The sequence below is a fragment of the Nuphar pumila genome, chromosome 13 (genome assembly GCF_984573655.1).
Source record: "Nuphar pumila chromosome 13, dmNupPumi1.hap1.1, whole genome shotgun sequence".
NCBI lineage: Eukaryota > Viridiplantae > Streptophyta > Magnoliopsida > Nymphaeales > Nymphaeaceae > Nuphar > Nuphar pumila.
In genome coordinates, this window is record NC_143261.1 from 68692325 (window position 1) to 68713934 (window position 21610).

Below are 21610 nucleotides of genomic sequence, written 5' to 3' on the forward strand. Positions count from 1 at the left end.
CTCTCCCCGTCATTATTTCCGCAGACCTGACTGACACACAGGAGTGTCAGTTGTTACAGGTCTTGCACGAGCATAAAGAGGCGATTGGATGGTCGGTGACAGATCTGAAGGGGATAGACCCCTCCTTTTGCATGCATCGGATTATCATGGATGAGGGGGCTAAACCCTCAAGAGAGGCGCAAAGGAGACTAAATCCCCATATGAAGGAGGTAGTAAAGAAGGAGGTAGTCAAATGGTTGGATGCTGGGATCATTTATCCCATCTCCGACAGTCAGTGGGTGAGCCCTACCCAGGTTGTCCCCAAGAAGTCTGGGCTCACTGTAGAGATGAATGAAAAAGGAGAAAGTGTCCCCATGAGAACTACCACAGAATGGCGAGTATGCATAGATTATAGAAAGTTGAACAATGCAACTAGGAAGGATCACTTCCCTCTGTCGTTCATCGACCAGATCTTGAAGAAACTCGCGGGTCAGCAGTATTTTTGTTTCCTGGATGGTTATTCAGGATACAACCAGGTGGTCGTTCATCCCGAGGACCAGGAGAAGACGACGTTCACTTGTTCATATGGCACTTTTGCTTATAGGAGAATGCCGTTTGGGCTCTGCAATGCCCCGACAACATTTCAGTGGTGCATGATGGCGATCTTCTCACATATGATGGATGATGTCCTTGATATCTTCATGGACGATTTCTCGGTCTATGGCTCTTCATTTGACGATTGTCTCCAAAAGTTATCTCGTGTGCTTCAGCGTTGTAGGGAGACAAATCTGGTTCTTAGTTGGGAAAAGAGTCATTTCATGGTGAGACAAGGGATTGTTCTTGGACATATTGTGTCTGAGAAAGGGATCGAGGTTGATAAGGCCAAAGTGAAGACCATTGCTAGATTAGCTCCACCAACCTCTGTGCGGCAGGTGCGATCATTTCTAGGGCACACAGATTTTTATAGAAGGTTCATTAAGGACTTTAGCAAGATTTCTCGACCGTTGTGCAACCTATTATCGAAAGATTAGCCGTTTGTGTTTGATGATGCCTGTTTGAAGGCATTCTTGGCCCTGAAGGAGGCTTTGACTACTGCTCCTATTCTTTGATCTTCTGAGTGGTCAGTGCCATTTGAGATTATGTGTGACGCGTCAGATTATGCGGTTGGAGCGATTCTCGGTCAGAAGATTGAGCGACGATCTATGTGATTTATTATGCTAGTAGGACCCTCTCTGATGCGCAAATGCATTATACCACCACAGAGAAGGAATTATTAGCCGTAGTTTTTGCTCTTGAAAAGTTTCGCTCATATTTGTTAGGCTCCAAGGTCATCATTTACTCAGATCATGCAGCATTGTGATATTTGATGAGTAAAAAGGATGCCAAACCACGTCTCATTCGATGGATCCTTCTGTTACAAGAATTTGATCTCGAGATTCGAGATAAGAGTGGATGTGAGAATCTTGTAGCAGATCATTTATCTAGATTGACAGTGGAGACATCCACTGATCAGGGGCAGATTGATGATTCATTTCCGGATGAGCAGCTCTTTCACGTCAAGCATCTGCCTTGGTTTGCGCATATAATCAACTTTTTGGTGACTAGAGAATACCCTGCGCACTGGAACCGCAATGAGAGAGATCGATTTTTCTCGCAGGTAAAGCACTATTTTTGGGAGAAACCAGAGTTGTTTCGATTATGCCCAGATCAGATGATTCGAAGGTGTGTTCCTGAGGAGGAGTATGACTCCATTCTATCATTTTTGTAGGAGGTGCTTGCGCTGTCAGCAGACAGGATGCATCGCCAAGCGTGATATGATGCCCCTCCTTCCTATTTTGATTGTTGAGAGTTTTGATGTGTGGGGCATTGATTTTATGGGTCCCTTCCCGCCTTCGTTCGGATTTATTTATATTCTAGTGGCGGTTGATTATGTCTCCAAATGGGTCGAGGCCGTGGCCACCCGAACCAATGATCATAAGGAGGTGCTCCGATTTATCAAGCACAACATTTTTAGTCGGTTCGGAGTCCCTAGAGCGATCATTAGTGATGGTGGTACGCACTTTCGTAATGTACAAGTAGCTTCCTTAGGAAATACTCGGTACATCATCGGATTGCCACACCGTACCACCCACAGACTAGTGGCCAAGTCGAGGTCTCCAATAGGGAGATCAAGCGGATTCTTGAAAAAACAGTCCGGCCAGACCGCAAGGACTGGTCTCAGCGCCTTGATGATGCCCTTTGGGCCTATAGGACTGCTTTCAAGACTCCGATTGGCATGTCCCCATACCGATTGGTTTTTGGGAAACCATGCCACCTTCCTGTTGAATTGGAGCATAGGGCATATTGGGCTATCAAGAAGTTCAATTTTGATATGGCCCAAGCTGGCGCTGAGAGGAAGTTGCAGTTGAGTGAGCTTGAGGAGTTGCGCAATGAAGCCTACGAGAGTACCAAAATATACAAGGCTCGAACCAAGCATTTCCATGATCAACATATTGTGAGGAAGCAGTTCGAGCCTGGTCAAAAGGTGTGGCTTTATCATTCACGTCTCCATCTTTTTCCAGGGAAGCTGAAGTCCAGATGGGATGGACCATTCATAGTCCATAGAGTTTTTCCACATGGAGCGGTAGATCTTTTGGACCCTCGAACGGGTAGCATTTTCAAAGTTAATGGGAAGCGACTGAAGCCCTACATTTCTGATATGGTGGTGCAGCAAGACATTGAGGCTATTAACCTCGTGGATGCATGAGGGGGAGCACAGGTTTGTATGTTGTATTTTTAGTAGGATCTAGTAAATATCATAGATGGTTTTTCGTTATTTTGCTTTGTGTTCTTGTATCTCATGAGTATATTGTTAGATCAGGTATCCATTCTTGTGCATTCATAGGACATGCATTCATATGTCAGGTGACTTCTACTCTTTTCTCCCGATTATCTTGTTTTCATATGCAGTCCCTTAGTTTCATATAAGCATGGGGGAGTGCTACTGAGGACAGTGTCATTCAAGCATGGGGGGGGGGGTATAGTTTGCACACCCAATTTTTTCATGTCTTTATACTTGCATTTTTATGACAACTCATAAAAATTAGACTTTTAGGGAATGAGTTTGAACTTATATGACTGCTTTGCAACATCTAACGTTTTTAGAGAATTTTTAAGCCCCACGATTTTTTTTTTCTAACACGAATCTAGAAAACCATGGTTATTTATGTGGATTTCAAAGAAATGATTATAGATGCATGTTAGAGTTTATTTTGAATCACAAGTATGGATATGCACAGTTTTATTTTTTTTGGAAAAACTAAGCAAATGAACAATATTGCATTTAAGAGCTCAAAAAGTGAAACGAGCATACGTTTAGTTGTTTGATATCTTCGTACTCCCTAGTAGATGGGCTTAGACACAAGTTGAAGTGTTTGAGTCCATGTTGAAAAGGATAACGAAGGAAGTCAATTTTTTGTCTACGTTGATATCTGTGGCCTATTTTGTTCGAGCAAGTAGAGCCTGAGGGGTGTTTACACCTGGTGCCCTAAAGCCATCTGGTTTCGGAGTCATCGGCCCGAAAGCTCGTTACATGGACTTTATAGAGAGCCTAATAGATATTGACATTGCACATGACAGAGAAGTAGACTATACGTAAACTATAGAAAATTGAAGGTCTAGTGACTCGAGCAATTAAGTCTGAGGGATACTTTGTATCTGGTGCCCTAAGGTCGTCTGGCCTGGGAGTCACTGACCCAAAGCTCGTTACACGGGTCACAAAAACTGGAAATTGGGTATAGTGCTCAGAGAAAAAAAAATTGAAAAATGTGGAAAATTGAAAATCCAGAAAGAGAAAAAAGCGTAAAAGAGAAAAGTTCATTGCTTAAAAGCAAATATTGAGAAAACTTGTGCAGAACACATATGAGTGAGGATAAGTAAATAATGATATGTATGTATGTGAATTTCTGAGGATGAAACATAAATGATTATGCTATTTAGAAAAGTGAAAGAAAATATTTTATTCTGTGGTGGCAAGTAGAAGACTCTAATCATGTTTTGATAATGCAATGGCATGAAATATTTGTGAAAACAAACTCCTTAACTGCCTAATGTTTTGTGCTTTAAAATTTGTATGCATACATGACAAAGATGTTTGTGGGTAGCATCACTGCAAACCCTCACGAGACCTTACTCGTTCACTGGGGTAACCCAGGGGTTAAAAGGGCTTGTTGCATGTGCTAAATGCAACCGTGATTCCTACGAAAGTGAGTTAGGTTTTTGTTTTGATTAGTATCATTTTTGTTTTTGCTTCAGTTTGCTCGAGGACTAGCAAACGTTAAGCATGGGGGTATTTGATCATGCATAACTTTTACACATAAATTCATATATTTTTCATGCATGATCATGTCAATAATTGCTTAAAAAATGCTTGTTTGCGAAGTTTGTCAAAGTTTTTATCAAATTTTAAATTGAGCAATGTGAACCCTTTCTGAGCCTTTTTGAGAAATTAAGTAAGTTTTTGGGAAATACTTTTAAAAATTGAGTTGTTTGAAATATTTGAAAAATATATAGGCTCTTTTTGAAAAAAAATTCCAAAACCTAATTAAACTATTATAAAAAGGGAAGTTGAGAAGGAAGAGCCGTCTCTCTCTCTCTTTGGAATTCACACCTCCCACCTCTCTCTCTCCACCAGCCCACCATTAGCCTCTTCTATTTTTCCACATTAGATTTCACGTCTTCTCTCTCTCTCTCTCCCTCTCTCTCTCTCTTCAGCCGTGCCTTATTTCCCCCTTCTTCCCTCTTTTCTAACCGGTGAGTTCATCTTTCCATCAGCAAAAGGAGGGCAGCGTGATGATCTGATATGGGGAGAGACCATTCTTCCCTCAACCAGTCCAGCCGAGTCCACCAAGTTTGTTTTGTTTCTCTTTCTTTCATTGTGTTACTGTGTGTGTCTATTCTCTTTTCATAGTGTAGGGAACATACTATAGCATCATTGATTCATTCCAGCATAGGCATATAGGTTAGTCTGCAAATTGCATCTTAAAAAGAAAAAAAAATACCCGTTTACATATTTTGTTGGTTTAAATATTTCAGTTTCACTATATATATATATATATATATATATATATATATATATATATATATATATATATATATATAAGACCTCTTATTATTAGAAGATTTGTTTTTCGCCACCAAGCTAAGTAAATTTTGCTTACTTAGTGTTTCTTTGGGTTGAAATTTGAAAGGAGATTTTGTGTATATGATCTCAACTTAAGTAACACCAAAATTCAATTCAATGTTTAAATGAGTGTTCTTTATATTCATCTACACCTAAAGAAAAGCCTTCATCTTTGACTATACATTAGCAAACCTTCAGTTAGTATGTTAGTGATGGAGGAGCGAAACAGAAGACCCGAGTCCATAATGATCCATTTGGATCTATTTTAGATTTTAGAGTTTTTAGATCTTTGTATTCAGATATTGGATCTATTCAAGGTCCAAAAGTAAGATTAGGGATTTATTTTTCTATAAATATTTGTTATGTAGGGAAAGAGATCAGAGAGTTGATTAATGAAAACTATTTTTTTCTTAAGTTTATGCAATTTTCAGTTTTTCCCTTCTTTTGTTGATTTTTGTGCATAGGAATAGCGTAACGTAGTTTTCTCATAAATTGAGCCCTCTCAGTTAATATTAGTTGCTATCAGAGCAAGGGATCATCACCTTGATTATATTCGAAGACAATTCTATCATATTTTCAAATTTTCCAACTGCAACCAGGGAAGCACATTGATTGATCATATGTCCCACGACTACTGGGATCAATGGCAATCATGTTCTACAATAAGCATCATTTCAAGGTCGCACGACTCACTTTTATATTCACCCATGACGTCCACCATAATCAATTGTACCACATGATCATCAGATTCGACAGAGCATCACCCAATGGTGACCCAGGTACCTCTACCACAACCCTAGTTTTTTGTTCGTCCTCCTACCATCTTCATCAATTCTTTGTACCCCACCCTAGCCTTCTCCATCATTGCCACAGACATTGTTCTTCTATTCCCTACCACCATCACCTTCACCACAACCATTGTTCTCCCCTCCATCTTCTTCATCTACACCTGGTCCTATCTCCATCATCACTGCCACCATCACTGCCCTGCCATCGAACTTGATGGGTTGGGTTGCGCCTTGGCCACCTGAGAACATGGAAAGAGCAGCCAGTGGTGGTGCATCCACCACCAGCTACCCACAATACCATGAGGAGGGGGTGATGGCCAGACCGCTGGCCATCAACTCTCCGCCAGTGGGTCACCACCCACCGACCAGTGATGGTTGGCAGGAGGCTCAACCGCTGACTGCAGAACCTTTCCAAGGCTTCACAGTTTCCAAGGGAGAGCACACTGACCTCCCCTATTTTTATGAGGGTGGCATGGTGGCTCAGTCGCCTGTCGACGTCTCTCTACCGAGGCCACCTACTAGTGATGGTTGGCAGGAGGCTAAGCCACTGGTTGCAACACTCCTTAAGCCCTCACTGGTTTGATGGGGGAGTCCCCGTGCAAACCCTAATGTGGGTGGGGGGGCCCCATCTGAGCCAGTTATAATTGGATCGTCCACCTGCTAATATTGTGGACCGATTCTAGAAACCCATACCTGATTCAAATAGGTTTGGGTGCGGTTTTGGCCCAAATGACACTCCTTGAGACCGAATTTGGTCAAGGTTTTAATCTGGATCAGGCCCAAACCAAAAATTTCGGAACAGTTCATGTAGAACCGACCTGGTTTGACCCAAACTTCAACCTCCTTAACCTATATCTGACCTAGAATACTCATATGTCAGAGTCGAACCCTGACACAAAACCTGTTTTAACCTTTTTTTGGACCTGAACCAACTCTAAATCCCTCCTCAATCGTATTTAAGCCCACTATCATCTCAAAATCTACCTACTTGGACCCAGTGTAACCCAAATACCCGATATGAACAACCTACCTATTCAGGTTCACCAAACAATACCCAAATCCTTTATTACCTATATCCATACCTTAGCCTAGTTCAAGAGCTACAACAGGACCAACCCAAGACCTTAACCAAGCATCAAAAACTTGCACAAACCCCAGAACCTAAACATTCACCAAAAACCCCAAAATAATGGCTAAAGCATTGGATCTGTGTTGAATATGGTGAAGAGTTTTGTATTCCAAAGTTCACAAGTTGATGTGATCCAAAAACATTCTTTGATTGGATTCAAGCAATTAAGTGAATCTTCGAGGAGAACCATATCTCAGAGTATAAAAAATACTCCTAATCAGGCTTGCATTGCGTCAATAGGCTAGAAGGTGGTTCACAAATACACAACTTGCTCGTATGAGAAGAGGGGACAACAATCCTACATGGATCGAGTTGAAGCAAATGATACACGTATGTTTTGTGGATCCACTACCCCTTACTTTTGGCCACAAAAATATTCAAAACAGGTTAGAGCACATCCCAAACCTAAATCTAATTAAAGAAGATTTAGATCCAAAATCATGTGATTTGTCAAATCTATTTTATTGGATCTTTCTAAACCCATCTTTGACCCTCATGACCCCAAATCCAAAAAACCTATCATGAAACTAAACCTGAGTCAATTTGACATAGTCTCAAAAGAACCAGTCTATTCATCACCTCCTATGAAGTTTCAAACTTCACTCGTACCCACCTCACCTAAAACAAGTCTGCCCCAGAACTCGAGCCTGCTTAGGGTAGAACATCAGCAACATGTGGAACATGGGATGATGGAGCCAAAGATCCAAATTATTTTTTCATAGACTACTTCAGATTGGATCAAACCAACTTTAGACCCATTCAATCTATTTGATCTAGATCTTCAAAAAGTGGCAATCGAGGACTATGGATGGTTTTAAAAGAATGTTTTAGGTTTTCATATGCATATTAGAGCATATCCTGTTTGGTTTATTCAGTTTGTGGTGCGGTATAAGGATCTTGTTTTGTATTGTGGGCTCATAACCCACAAGGTAGAACGATATTGGAAAAAGTGCAAGTGGAATCCAAACTTGAAGGCAAGTCTTCTCCAACCTGAGAATGATGCAAGTACGAAACAAAATATCCAAGTCCATAAGGATCCATTTGAATCTATTTAAGATTTTACAATTTTTAGATCTTTGTATTCGGATATTGGATCTAGAAAAGATCCAAAAGTAAGATTAGGGTTTTATTTTTCTATAAATACTTGTTATGTAAGGAGGGAGATCAAAGAGTTGAATGATTTTTTTTTTTGAGTTTATGCAATTTCCAGTTTTTCTCCCTGTTTTTTAAAATTTTTGTGCATAGGAGTAGCATAATAAAATTTTCTCATAAATTTAGCCTGCTTGGTTTACATCAGTTAGTTAACCAACTAATCATGTGTTAGACCCAAACCTTGGCCCATATACAACCTAGAATACTCATGTGTCAGACCCAAACCCTGACCCAAAACCCATTTTAACTAAATTTATCTTGTTTTGGACTCTAACCAACTCCAAACCCCACCTTACTTGTATTTGGACCAACTATTGTCTCAAAATCTACCTACTTGGACCCAGTGTAACCCAAATGCTTGGTATGAACAACTTATATAGATCGAGTTGAAGCAAATGATGCAGGTATGCTTCGTAGGTCCATTACCCTTTCCATTTTGGCCTAAAAGATACCCAAAATCGGTTAGAGCCCATCCCAATCCTAGATCCAATTAAAGAAGATTTGGATTTAAAATCATGTGATGAGTCCAAATCTATTTTGTTGGATCTTTTTAAACCAATCTTGAACCCTCATAACCCCATATCCAAAAAACCTATCATGAAATTAAACCAGAGTTCATTTGATCTAGTTCCAAAAGAACCAATCCATTCATCACCTCCTATCCATTATCAAACTTCATCCATACCCACCTCACCTAATACAAGCTTGCCACAGAACTCGAGCATGCTTAGGGTGCAATATCAGCAGCATGTGGAACATGGGATGATGGAGCCTGAGATCCAAATTGTTTGTTCATGGACTACTTCAAATTAGATCAAACCACCTTTAGACTCATTTGATCCAGATCTTCAAAAAGTGGCAGTCGAGGACTATTGATGGTTCAAAAAAAAATGTTTCAGGTTTTCATATGCATATTAGAGCAGATCCTGCTTGGTCTATTTAGTTTGTGGTGTGGTATAAGGATTTAGTTTCGTATTGTGGGCCCATAACCCACAAGGTGGAACGAGATTAAAAAAAGTGCAAGCGAGATCCAAACTTGAGGGCAAGCCTTCTCCAACCTGGAGAGAATGATGCAGGAGTAGAATAGAAGACTCAGGTTTATAAGAATCCATTTTGATCTATTTTAGTTTTTAGAGTTTTTGGATCTTTGTATATGGATATTAGATATATCTAAGATCCAAAAGTAAGATTAGGGTTTTATTTTTCTACAAATACTTGTTATGTAGGGAGGATATTAGATAGTTGATAAATGAAAATTATTATTATTTTTTAGTTTATGCAATTTCTAATTTCCCCCCTGTTTTTCTCAATTTTCGTGCATAGGAGTAGCATAATATAGTTTTCTAACTATAGTTGTCCTTAGCCAGAAAATGGAGCCCTTTATATCATTTGAGAAGATTGTTGATCATAATGCATGACATTTATTTGTATTTATTTCTGAAGTAACATTGATACTCACATAAGTTAACAACTCTTATTTAGATTAAAGTGCAATAAATGTGAAACTTTGATTAATACATTTTTGTTTTTCTACGACAAAAAAAACTATTCTTAATTAGATTTTTAATATTTAGATTATTTTTATAATATTCATATTTGGATTATTTTTAGTATTTGGATCATTTTATAATGGATCTTGAATATGATATTCAGACTTTATTATATTAGGATAATTAAAAAGAGTTTTATTTTTTTAGGAGTTTCAGATTAGGTAGTTTACTTGAAATGAAATTTGGAAGACATCATCTATAAAAAGATGAGTGTCGTATATAGACTTGAGAATGAAGAGTTGGATTTTTCAAATATTGTTATTTTTAGCTTATTTTAGTTATTTCTTATTTTACATTAATTTTTTATAATTTTTAGTTATTTTTTGTTATTTTCAATTTTTCTTAAATAGTTGTAGTTGGTATAATTTTTTCTTAAGTTGGGTCATCTTGTTTTATATTAATTTGGTATCAGAGCCAGGAATCATCACCAATCAATCTCACGATGGCGCTAAGAACACTTTCAATATTGAAAATAATTGATCAACTACCGCAAAATTTGGCAGAGTTCAAATAAAGGCTCAACAAACTTATATGACACCTAAGTTCGGCCAGCCACCATCTGCTAGTTGGACCCAGTCATCTGACAGTCTCCCTAGCCACCGGGACAAGCCTGCACACCGGCTGGACAAACGTAGGGCCTCAAACAACCAACGGAACCCTCCACATCATTTGTGGGAAGAACCAACCACCAGATAGGGCCACGACGGCAGCCAAAATCCAATCAGCATCATCCTGTCGGCTAGATCTAGGCGGTCAGACGCCATCAAGTGGCCCTCAATGACCAGTAGAGCTTTTCAAAGTTCTGCTGGGTTTTTCTCTTCTTGGAGAGGACAACCAACCAGGCAGTGACCAAGATCAGACCGACGTCCCTCTGTCGGCTGGAACTGAGCAAACTAAACCTTGCATCGCCGACAGATGGCCTGCTGAGCACCCAGCTGCGTGGAGGACACCAGGCCCCCAAATCCTCCGTGGAGTTCCCCTTCGTGGAGGGACGATCGACGAAACAGATCCCCATCGCCTGCAGGGATCCGGTCGACATCTTTTCACTGACCAGATTTGGGCGTCAGACACCTCCCCTTCTTGCCGGAGTCGACTCCAGCACCAACCATGTGCTGGTGGTTGGAGTTGCCTCCTCCACCATTGGGTTGCAGTAAGCCGCCAGTGGGCCCACCACTGATGGAGACACCACCGGTCGTCGGTGCTCTCTGACCGATGGGATGGCCGGTCGGAGGCCCCTCCCGTGGTTTGGCATATGGGGGGTGGGTGTCTCTTGACCTAGCGTGGGTGGGAACCCCCTCCATGATGACAGGGGAGGAACCAGTTCAGGATTGAACTGGTTCCCTCCATCTCTCTCATCTATGTGGGGGCAGGTTCGGGCCTTCAGACCCAAGTCTCACAGTTCTAGTCTCAATTCAAGCTTCCATTTACCATTTCTTCAAGTCTTTGGGTCCAAAGCCATGTTCTAAACTCGTGTTTGAAACACTAGATGACAAAGCGAGTGGTTCAAATCCTATATTCAGTGATTTTTCAAATTGAATCAAGTCTATATTAGAGCTATTTGATCCATTTGATCAAAATCGGGATCCATATGACTACAGATGGTTTAGGAAGAATATATATAGCTTTCAAACACATATTCTGGCGGTTTGGACTACTCAGTTTGTGGAGCAATATACAGATCCAGTTTCTTATTGTGGGTCTGTGAAACTAAATTAGAAAAATGCGTAAGTAGGATCCAAACTTGAGGTCAAGTCTTCTTCAACCCGGGGAGAATGATGCAGGAGCATAGCCAAAGACCCAGGGTCCACCCAAGGATCTGTTTGGATCCACTTTGATGTTTTTGATTTTTTTTTAAATCAATTAGATCATTTTTAGTAATTGAATTATTTTATAATGGATCTTCAATCCGATATTCAGATTTTATTAGATTAGGACAATTAAGAAGAGTTTGATTTTTTAAGAGTTTATCTTAATAAGTAGTTTACTTGGATTGAGATTTGGAAGAGAAATCATACCCGAACTTGATAAGAACAACATGAACTAGACCCGGACCATACCCTGTAAAATAATATTTTTTATCATTTTTACATTGAAAAATTATGGGTCTTAATCCGAACTCGGGTCAGCCCCATTTTTGGTATAAAATTTCACAAACTATACCTGGGTCCATGTATTAATCGGACCTTCGGGTCTGAACCCAAGTCTTAATCAACACTTCTTATTTTGTCACCATACCAGAACCCTATAGGGTTTGGTCCGGGTCGAGTCTGAGTAAACCGGACCCGTTGACATCCCTAGTGTAAACCTATGGTGCACCCCTTGTCCCCAAAGAGTCGTGCTGAGCAAGGACCTATCCCTTATCCTCATAAATGCAAGGGATCAATATTCATGAAAATAGAACTCTCACCACTTGCTTAAAGGCCAAGGCTCTCTACACTGCGCCAAACCCCTTAAGGCTTCAGCCTGATAAAGTTGACAGGTCACTCCTGCCTGATGAACTGAACCCTGTAGATGTCAATTTTGTACTAAACTTTAATTACTAAAATCATTTTTTACCATACTTTTTAATACACTTGCTGCAAAACGCAGAGTTGATGTCTCCAAACCCTAACTGCTGCCCTTATTTGAAGAGCCCAACAGATAATTCTAGATCTGAGTAGGAAGAGACTTGAAGCCAATGACAAAGCTGCAGTCAACTCTATCGAGTTAACCACAGATTTGTTAATCCGGGGTAGTTTAAAATTTAGATCATATGCTAAAAAAGTCCATTTTTTTTTTACATACCCGAGTAGAAGACATCAATTTTTTTTTTTTGCAAAAAGTATAATAAGTTTACCTATTCCTTAATAACTGCATTCAGTAAGTAGCAGCAGTGAGATGAAGATGCTGGATCAAACCCCACTGGCTCAAGGACACGCCCTTAGCTTTTAGAGGTGGGCCAAGTAAGGCAGGGTGGTTGTGGGGCTCAACCCTGGGTTTGGTTTTACTTGTTTCACAATGGTTCTTCATCAATTAAAAAAAAACAGAAATACATCAGCATAAAACCTCAACTGCCCTCGCCTTAGGAGGAGTACACCCAGCTTAAGCCTTGCAGTAAGGGACATGAACCATCAGTTTCAAACTCATGACTTTATGAGCAGCCCGTAGCCAGATGAGCAGAGATCTTTTTGGGCAAAATACAAAGTTTTTAGAGAAAAAAAATATCCAAATTAAAGTTTTTGTTTTCTTAGAGAAGATAAAATTAATTTATTAATTAAGTGAAGTCATTACATGAGCATCAAGCCGATGAGGCATCATCCCTCAGCTGGGTAAAGAGATCAATACAAGCAGAAAAATAAAGTTAGATGCCAACAATTTAATATTCAACAGGATTATAGATTTATAAAGAGTCATTTTGAATGTACAGAGCAGAGACACTTCCCTCACCTTCCAAGCACTGCACACTGATCTATAACTAAAACAGTGGGCTTCATTTTTGAACTATCTATTCAGCTAAATTAATAAAACATTAACACTATATATATATATATATATATATATATATATATATATATATATATATATATATATATATATATATATATATATATATATATATATATATATATATATATATATATATATAGAGAGAGAGAGAGAGAGAGAGAGAGAGAGAGAGAGGGTGCTCGAGCCGAGCTTGAACACTTTGCATATAAACTTGACTCGAGTTCAAGCTCGAGCCAAATTGATTTATTTAAAAAGATATAAGTACGTAGAATAAGGTTGTAGAGGGTGGGATTTGAACCCACTTTAGTGAAACTTCATTTTGTACTTGTTATTCAACAAAATATCTGCATATCTTAAAACCAGCTATATGACTCTAATGATTGAGCTTAATATCGAACAAGAATGCCTGATCAGGCTCGACTAATTTGCTTACTTGAACGTGTACAAGTCAAGTTTAAATGAGTTGAGCTTGCTCGGCTCATTATACAGCCATTATATATATATATATATATATATATATATATATATATATATATATATATATATATATATATATATATATATATATATATATATATATATATATATATATATATATATATATATATATATATATAGAGAGAGAGAGAGAGAGAGAGAGCCGAATCAAAGATATCAACATTACGACAGGTTCAACAGCCGTTGAAACCGACAAACAAGACAAAGAACACATAAGCCAAAAAATAGACACAAAATACAGATAAAATCCGAGGCGATCAGTCCGGATTCGAGGGAGGCCTTATCGGCAAGTGGCGTTGAAGATCCGGAAGGCATATGCGTAACGATGAGTATACATCCGCCAAAATATAATTTACTAACTTGTTGAAATTAACCGGGGTCTGCCTGAAAATAGCATTGTTGCGCGACATTCAAACGGCCCACCAGGAAGAGAGCAACCAAGTTCTCCAAATGATCCGCCAACTTTTACATCTACGAACTGGCTGGGGTCCCCACAAAAGGTCTACAGCGAAAGACTCCTGGCGTACGGACACGACTGATTTATTCCAGGTAACCTTAAAGATATCTTGAAAGACCTGACATTCCCAGAATAGGTGCAACGCAGATTCCTCGGCCCTCTCGCAGAGAACACATTTACTCACAATACAGAAACCTATAGACTTGAGGAAGTTATCTGTATGCACCCGATCATGCAAAATAAGCCAAGCAAGGAAGCGCTCTCTCGGAGGAGGACCTTTGCCCCAGATAATTCTCATATGGAACCGATTCACACCTGCCGGCAGGAGAGAAAGGTATGTGTCTTTAGTGCGGACGGAGCCAGTCGGGGTGATCACTCTACAAATGAGCAGGCTCTGAGCGACGTCGTCGCCCTCACCACCCCACACAGCAGACCAAGCTTGAATCCACGATCTCCGCATATGCGAAATGGGCGACCTAATTGTGTGCTGACCCCCAAACAAAGACTCCACTGATCCATATTTAGCCTGAAGGAAATTCGCATAAGGGGACCCCGATTGATGTGCAAACCAACTTTGCTGAACAACCAGAACAATGCTTCTTAACCTAGAGTCTGAAATCCCCAAAACCCCTCTATTCTGCGGTAGCCTTATCGTTTCCCAACCCACAAGGTGACGTTTTTTATTGTTACCTTGCCCAGACCACAGAAACCTGGTCAATACTCTAGAGAGCTTCTTATTGATTTCCACAGGCATAAGGAACATAGACATAATAAATTCTGGCATCGCATTTAAAACATGCTTGATGAGAGTAAGTCTGCCGGCAATCGAAAGGTAGGAGGTTTGCCAAGTCGAAATTTTAGTCTAAACCTTTTGGAGAGTGGTGTTCCAAGCAACTGATGGAATCCGTGAGAGCTGAAGCGGCAGACCAAGGTAGGAGAAAAACTTATCCGAAGTGGCACACTGAAAGATCTTCTGCCCAATGGCCTGCATATGCGTAGGAACATTGATCATGGAAATGCAACACTTATCATTGTTTAGCGAGAGGCCCGACATCGATAGGAAGAAGAGGATGATGAGCCTGACTCTTAACATATGTTCGATGGATCCAACGCCGAAAACAATCATATCATCGACGTAAGTAAGAATATTGCTCTGGAACTCCTGAACTCCTAGTGGCTTAATAAAACCACACTCCATGACCCTCTTGAGCAAGACTACAATGCCTTCAAAAACGACGTTAAAAAGCAGAGGGGACAAGGGGCATCCTTGCCGAATAACACGCCCAACCTTGAACTACTTACCACAGGCCCCGTTAATCTGAATTTGGGATTGTGCATTAGTGACCAACTCACGCACCCAGCTAGAGAAGCGTCGACCAAATCCAAAGTTCTCCAACATGTGAAAGAGGAAAGGCCAGTGCACCGAGTCATACGCTTTGTGGAAGTCAAGTTTAAGAGTAAAGAACGGCCTCCCGCTGGACTTCATAGAGTGAACCACGTCTGTGGCCAAAATAAATGAATGTTGCAGCCGTCTATGGGGAATGAAGGCAAATTGAGCATCTGAAAAGATCTGATTAGCGACAGATCGCAACTTGGTAGCCAATACCTTGGCAATGATCCGATAGATTCCCCCTAAGACTGAGATAGGACGGTACCACGATATGTCCACCGACATAGCGTCTTTCAGAATAAGAGATACAATGGTCAGGTGATAGATAGATGGTAACCGACTGTTGCGGTGGAACTCAGAATATCACCCTTAACACACGTCCAAAAGGTGCGATAGAAGTCCACAGGATAACCATCAAAACCAGAGGCTTTCCACCCAGACAAAGTTGTAACTGCCGCAAAGATTTCCTCTTCCAAAAAGGGCACTTGCAAAGACTTGGATAACGCATGATCGATGCAACGAATGAAGTCTGTACCCATCGACCCACTGGCCGAGGGGTTTCTGGCATAAAGCTTGATGAAGAAATCAGTCACCGCTGGTAGAACCTGATCCCCAGAGTGGTAAATACCTTCAATGCATATGGAAGGAATGACATGCCTACGATGCCTATGAGAGGCAACAGAGTGAAAAAAACGAGTATTTCTGTCACCCGCTTTAAGCCAAATAGCACGAGACCGCTGCCTCCACCGAATCTCCTCTTTCATGCGCCACGATCGTAAAAGCAGAGTCAACTCTGTGGATCTAGCATTCAGGCAGGCAATACCTGAGTTCGACATGGAGGCCGAGTCTGAGAGAGACTGGTGGATTGACGACAACTCACGCTCCCAATCCTCTATATGCTGAAATTTACTGATATGCCTTGAGATAAGCCATGATTTAATTGCTTGAGACAAGCGGCGACACTTAACCACACAACGAGTAGTCGCCCTAGCTGCGGTGCATGAGCCATACCAAGATAGACAGACTAGAGACTCAAAATCTGGCTCCGTGGTCCACCATTGCTCAAATCTGAATTTGATGTGGCAGGAAAAACCATGCCCCCATCGGATGACCAACTGACTATGGTCAGAGACAGATGGAGGGAGAAGACAACATGAGAGGTCATTTAGCGAGGCCAGCAGAACAGGAGAGACGAGAACACGGTCAAGCAAGCGGTAGCATGGGCGAGCGTGACGATTGGACCAAGAGAAAGCTTCACCATGATGCGGAACAGAATACAGTTGGTTCGATTGAATGAAATTTTGGAACCCAAGCATAGAAGCCGAGCAGGAGATAGGATTACTCGAGTCAGAAGAGGACAACAGGCAGTTGAAATCGCCCATGATGAGGTGCTGGTCCCCAAAAGACAGAAGGATCCTATTCAGGTCCTCCCAAAACTCCTCTCGACGGCTCGGGCGGTGCGGACCGTACACCATGGTGACCACTGCTGGCATCGACTTAGCAGGAAGGGGAATGGCGACGGATAGAGAAAACGTGCCTTCATCAAGCTGGTAGACTCCAAGGGACGGCCTCCCAAGGACAAGGATACCGCCTGCAAACAGCAACGATGGCTTGGAGAAAGAAACTGCGTCACGCCAGATCTCAGATACTACTGAGCGACAAACCTCTGCCATCTTGGTTTCACAAATAGCGATAAGGTCAAGGTTTTCCTGCCGGATCCAACTAGCAAGGAACATGCGCTTTTGAGGGCAATTCAAGCCCCTGATATTCCAGCATAGAATCTTCATGTCAAGAAATCAGGAAATCCCCACGGAGAGAGGATTCGCGCCGAATGCCTTGGAGATACCCCAACCTGAGATGCAGAGACCTTCAAAGATCGTCGCCTACCCCTAAGTGAGGCGCCCTCTCGTCTCGACCGATGGCTCTTTCTGATCGCCGACGAGGACAGCGCGGAGACTGGAGGAGGATCAGAGGCACCAACGTCCACCAACGGCAAATCCTCGATGATAGCAGCGAACGACTCCTCCATCATGATAGAGATGTTGTGCAACTGCGACTGAGAGAGCGATAGATGGAGACGCTGAGCTGCTACGTCCACTGAACAACCCAAAAAAGAATATAGGCGGTTGCATTGAGAATATTGATCGACCACTGAAGATGCATGCTGAACGGGAGGAACATCTTTCCCACCGAAACCTGACTCCCTGAGTGGATGTAGCACGATAGGAGATGAGTGTGGTCCGACAGCTGCGAAGGAAGGGGGTGTAGGGATGAAACTGCATGAAATTCGACATAACGAATAGGGGCAGCAACGATCACCGATAGCCAACACCACGAACGAGGACCCCTCTACGAGCAAGCAACGTATACTAGGCGGGGCCAGATCACCATACAGACGCCGATAGGAAATCCCCACAGATACTACACACGTCGAGACCTGAGTCGATGATCGAGGCAAGCACACCCGACTAGAGCAAACCTCGATAGAAGGAGAGACGCCAAAGCCTCAGCCCTAGAAGCCACCGAGACGCCAAAGCCCAGAGCCCTCGTTGCCACTAAAAGCAAGGATGCATCGCACCAATCAACTAGTCTCTGAGCCCTCAAAAACCAGTTGAGAGAGAGAGAGAGAGGTAGCTGCGAAATCCATAGGTACTAAATTAGTGGTCAAACACACTGACCATCCATCGTGCGCGTTGATGGATGGCCAGCACAAAACAAAAAATCACGTTTTTGACGAGTTTTTTGCCAAAAGGGCATTAGCAATGACAATTTTGTCACGGCTGATGCTCTGGGCAAAACAATGAACATTAGTTGTTGTCGCTAATGCCCTTTTGGAGGAAAAACTCAGCATTTTGACTTTAATTTTGTTTGCATGTGAACGTCCATCAATGCACACAATGGGCAGCCAACGCAATTGATTACCGATTTAGCACCTAAGCATTTTGCAGCTACCGATTTTTCTAGCTGCGCAATCCATAAGAGCGCAACCCTGATTGGAATGACATTGAGCGTCTATCGCGAGAGTGATAGACACCCACATTTTTTTCCCGTAAAAACATTGAAAATAGAGTACAAAACCCAACAAAGAATTTTTAGTGGCGGTTCTCAAATGCTGCTAAAGGTCCAAGCAAAAACTGAGGCCTTTACAGGTGGTCAAAACACTGTCGCTTAAGCTTTTAAATTTGTTGAGGTATTTAGCAGCAGTTTTTGACTGTCGCAAAAAGGTTCCAATAGAATCTAGAACCTTTAGCGGTGATCAAAAATCACATCTAAAAATGTTTTTAGCATTTTTTTAGTGTTTTTTTGCACTACCGTCTATCAAGCCCCATGATAGATGGCCATCTCTCTCTCTCTCTCTCTCTCTCTCTCTCTCTCTCTCTCTCTATATATATATATATATATATATATATATATATATATATATATATATATATATATATATATATATATATATATATATATATATATATATATGGGTAATGCTATGGTACTCCAGGAGCATGCACTTACTCCCACCTACTGGAAATCATAGTTCATATTACATCTTCTCAATCACAACTTAAAGATGTATTCAACATAGATTATTTGATGAAAATTATGTTATGGATCATGTTTTTTGATAAAAAAATAGGATTTTTTTAAGTTATAAAATTTTGGTACAATGTGAGCCATCCATTCTGTTGAACTTAAAAAACCTACATGTATACCATAATCACATGATCCAAAACTTGTTTTATACTAAATAATAATTGTAGATCATATCCATAAGGTCTTATCAACAAAAAAGCTCAAAAATTCAGAAAAAGCTTACAAAAAGTGTGCCTCAATGAAGGTTTGGGACCTTTAACGGCACACTAAAAGTACTAGTAAAGGCCACGAGCTGACCACTAAAGGTCCTAGGCCTTTACTGGTGTACACTTTTAGTGCGCCAGTAAAGATATTTTGCAGAAATTGACGCTGTGCTCAGCATCATCCAGCTGGCATTACGCAGCTACGCATCACTCTCTCTCTATATATATATATAGTATTTATGTACAGTCTAGTTGAACTCTCATAATGCAAGTTAGGTTAATTTGACATTATATACGTATTCAACATGGTTGGTTTGTTAGAAATCAAATATTGTATTGTGTTTTTTTTTTTGACAAATATTCTAATAAGTTAAGAAATTTTGAAGCATTTTATGGAAATTGATTTCTGGATCACCAAAATATCTCACTCACATGTAGGAATCCAATGATACAAATGTTGATGCTCACAAAATAAGCCATGATAGACTCAGATTCACAAAAAAGAAAATGTATTGTCATTTGTATATACAAATGGTTTTAGCAATTGTTATATATATATATATATATATATATATATATATATATATATATAGAGAGAGAGAGAGAGAGAGAGAGAGTACTGACTAAATGACTTCAAAATACAAAAGTTCTAGGTGTTTGCTTAATCCAAAATTATTGGTGTACCTTGTATAACGTAATTAGCAAAAATATATATATTAAATTAAAAAAATTCATGTTTAAACATGTTTTTAAGTCACTAAAAATCAACATGTTCGTTTGTTAGGGATTGCCCCTTGGATCGTGTTCTTTTGATGTAAAAATCTGATTTAGAATTGTGAAGTCTTGCCCTAAAGCGGTTTGTCATAGGGCAGATGGTCTAAGTTTAAATCTTATGGGCACCATCCCTTGCACAAGGCCAACGTGGCGACTCCTTGAGGGCGAGAGGTAAACTCACGGAGTTTTACGCTGTCAGGACAGTGAGCGTAAGAAGTCACGCAAAGCCAGCACGCCTATGGTTTCTCTCTGTAAATATAAAAAAATTTGTGGTCTTAATGTATTGTGAAGTACTATTTTTTTTTGCCCTTTCTTTGTTCTGAAACACATTATCTATTGGTTCCACTTGTGATTTGCCAAAATATTAAAAATTAGTAATTTTAATTCTCCCCTGAAAAGGATTTAGCGCGGTCAGTGACTGCCTCGAAGACCTCTTTTTATACTTTGGCTTGCATTTTCATTGATCATATATATATATATATAATATATATATATATATATATATATATAGAGAGAGAGAGAGAGAGAGACGGGTGTAATGTCGAACTGCAAAAAGTTCGGCGTTACATTGGACACACAGGATTAATGGCACACCCAAGTTAAAAAAAATATATAGTGCCACTAAAGGCCTCGAGGCTTCAGCCACACTCTTTGCCTTCCACTAAACGTCATGAGTGGCACTTCTCGCCATTAAAGTCCCCCTGACCTTTACTAGCGCTTTCGCACGCCACTAAAAGTGTTTTTTACTACAGGCACACCTGCCTTCTAAGCGCACACATTCAACAATAGTTTGATGGTTGAGGCATTCGATGATACACCTCTCTCTCTCTCTCTCTCTCTCTCTATATATATATATATATATATATATATATATATATATATATATATATATATATATATATATATATATATATATATATTACCAACCTAATATGTTTACTGGTATGAAAAAAAATTATAGTTTTTTCAAAAATTTCATCATACACTACAAGAAAAACATCAATTAGAGATGAAAATTTACAATGAAAATAATCCGTCGTAATTTAGCGACGGATTAGCGAGACAAAATGAGTCGTCACTAACATTGAAATTAGTTGCAGGATTAGCGACAGAATAATATCGATCGCTAAGTAGCGATGGATATTATTTCATCGTAAAACATGTCAGAACTTAACGACGACATAGTGATGGATATTATTCTGTCGCTAATTAGCATCGGTGTTGGCGACATAATTGTTCTGTCTCGAATCTGTCATTAAGTTTCGATGTAAAATGCCTATCTAGGGCACAAAATTATGTTTGCTTTCTCTTTCTCTCTCTCATCCACGTTGCTCGCCCCGACCACCTACCGCTCTCTGGCGATTTCCCCGGTCACCTACCGCTCTCCGACGATTTCCCCGGCCACCTCCCGCTCTTCGACGATCGCCCCAACCACCTCCCTTTCTCTGGCGACCG

The 21610-nt window shown here is 40.5% G+C and overlaps 2 protein-coding genes across 2 annotated transcripts; both read right to left on the minus strand.

Moving 5' to 3' along the window:
* Positions 1 to 15062: 15062 nt before the first annotated feature.
* LOC149818612 (uncharacterized) lies at positions 15063 to 15875 on the minus strand. The gene is made up of 2 exons (XM_089986260.1): positions 15503 to 15875; positions 15063 to 15415 (listed from the first exon to the last, which is right to left on the minus strand). Exons 1-2 carry the CDS (start codon positions 15873 to 15875, stop codon positions 15063 to 15065), a joined length of 726 nt encoding a protein of 241 aa, XP_089842386.1.
* Positions 15876 to 15904: 29 nt separating this feature from the next.
* Positions 15905 to 17263, minus strand: LOC149818613 (uncharacterized). Its single transcript, XM_089986261.1, has one exon. It carries the CDS (start codon positions 17261 to 17263, stop codon positions 15905 to 15907), a length of 1359 nt encoding a protein of 452 aa, XP_089842387.1.
* Between the last annotated feature and the right edge of the window lie 4347 nt (positions 17264 to 21610).